Source organism: Peromyscus maniculatus, chromosome 7 (genome assembly GCF_049852395.1).
Source record: "Peromyscus maniculatus bairdii isolate BWxNUB_F1_BW_parent chromosome 7, HU_Pman_BW_mat_3.1, whole genome shotgun sequence".
NCBI lineage: Eukaryota > Metazoa > Chordata > Mammalia > Rodentia > Cricetidae > Peromyscus > Peromyscus maniculatus.
In genome coordinates this window covers 35,892,639-35,894,412 of record NC_134858.1, presented here as the reverse complement: position 1 = coordinate 35,894,412, position 1,774 = coordinate 35,892,639, and the positions used below count along the sequence as shown (strand labels likewise).

The 1,774-nt window shown below is 37.0% G+C and overlaps 1 protein-coding gene across 1 annotated transcript; it reads left to right on the top strand.

The window, feature by feature from the left end:
- Nucleotides 1-492: 492 nt before the first annotated feature.
- Nucleotides 493-1,425, top strand: LOC102911978 (olfactory receptor 8B8-like). Its single transcript, XM_006992561.3, has one exon. It carries the CDS (start codon nucleotides 493-495, stop codon nucleotides 1,423-1,425), a length of 933 nt encoding a protein of 310 aa, XP_006992623.3.
- Nucleotides 1,426-1,774: the final 349 nt, after the last annotated feature.

Below are 1,774 nucleotides of genomic sequence, written 5' to 3'. Positions count from 1 at the left end.
TGCAGCATCTCCACTGGAGTTCTCCTTCATGGTTAGAACTCAGACATTCCAGATTCATGATTCTGTGACAAGAGGACAGGAAACATTCTCGCCACGCTACATGTTTTAGATTTAATTTAGGCATCTGTTTTTCATTAGTAGCACAGCAAAAGTGAATCTGCACCAGCCACCAACATTGTCTGGGCATCTCCCTCCAATTTTATTGTTGTAGGGAAGGCTCTAGTGAGGAAAGACTGAAGATGGGAGAATGTTGAATACTTCTTAGTATATTCTTTAACTTGTGATATTTTTCAAAAATCATAATGAAAGTCAATAGCAATTGCTTTGTGACTCAAGATTGTTTGTGGCTGCACAAGCTGATTCTGTATGACTAGTCTAAGCTTAAACTAACATGCCAACATACCTGTTGCAGTTACAAAGGACCCATGAAGAGTGTGCATCATTCTCTAATGCTGTTCAATGTTCTGTGTCCACAGCTTCCCTTAGAGAAGAATGGACTCAGTAAATCTTTCTTTGGTGACCGAATTCATTCTGGTAGGATTAACAGACCAGCCCGAACTACAAATGCCCTTGTTCTTCATGTTTCTAACAATGTATCTGATCACTGCATTGGGAAATTTGTGTTTGATAATTTTGACTGTGCTGAATTCTCACCTCCACACTCCTATGTACTTTTTTCTCTTTAACTTGTCCTTTATAGACCTCTGCTATTGCTCTGTGTTCACTCCCAAAATGCTGGTGAACTTTATATTAAGGAAGAATACAATTTCTTATGTGGAATGTATGACTCAAGTCTATTTCTTTGTCTTCTTTATAGTTTCTGAGTGTTATGTGCTGACTTCAATGGCCTATGATCGCTACATGGCCATCTGCAATCCACTGTTGTATAATGTTGTCATGTCTCCTAAATTATGTTTGAGCCTTATGCTTGGTTCCTACTTTATTGCGTTTTCTAATGCTGTAGCTCACACTGCATGCATGCTGAGACTGACCTTCTGTGATGCCAACACCATCAATCACTACTTCTGTGATATTCCTCCTTTGCTCCAACTGTCCTGCACAAGCACGTATGTCAACGAACTTGTCATTTTCATTGTCGTGGGCATCAACATCATTGTTCATACATCAACTATCTTTATCTCCTATGGTTGCATCCTCTCCAGTATCTTCCGCATCAGTTCCTCTGAGGGCAGGTCCAAAGCCTTCAGTACCTGCAGCTCCCATATTCTTGCTGTTACTCTGTTCTTTAGTTCAGGTGCATTTGTGTATTTCAAACCCTCCTCAGCTGGGTCTATGAATGAAGGTAAAATCTCTTCTGTCTTTTATACCAATGTGGTTCCTATGTTGAATCCCTTAATCTACAGCTTGAGGAACAGAGATATTAAATTTGCTCTGATGAAAAGCCTGAACAAGAAGAACTTTTGATTGTACAGGGTTTTCTTTATACCTCTTGTTTTGGGCACAGAGATAGTTTCTATTTGTGGGCAATGTTTTATCGGAGGACTTTACTGTTATTTTTCCCCTAGAAAACATTCTGCTTTTTATGTTTATTATTTTTTAGTTTTGCACTGATAGAAACCTTTTTATAAACCTTGTTATAATCATAAAAACTAATCTTTTCCCTTTTTAATCATAAAAAGTAATTTAATCATAAAAAATAATTAAAATATTATTTTAATATTTCTAGAATTTGCTTTCCTTTTTTGTCATTTCCACTTTTTCTGTTCTACTTCTTATCTAAATATACTGCCACTAAAAGAACTTACCTATGATC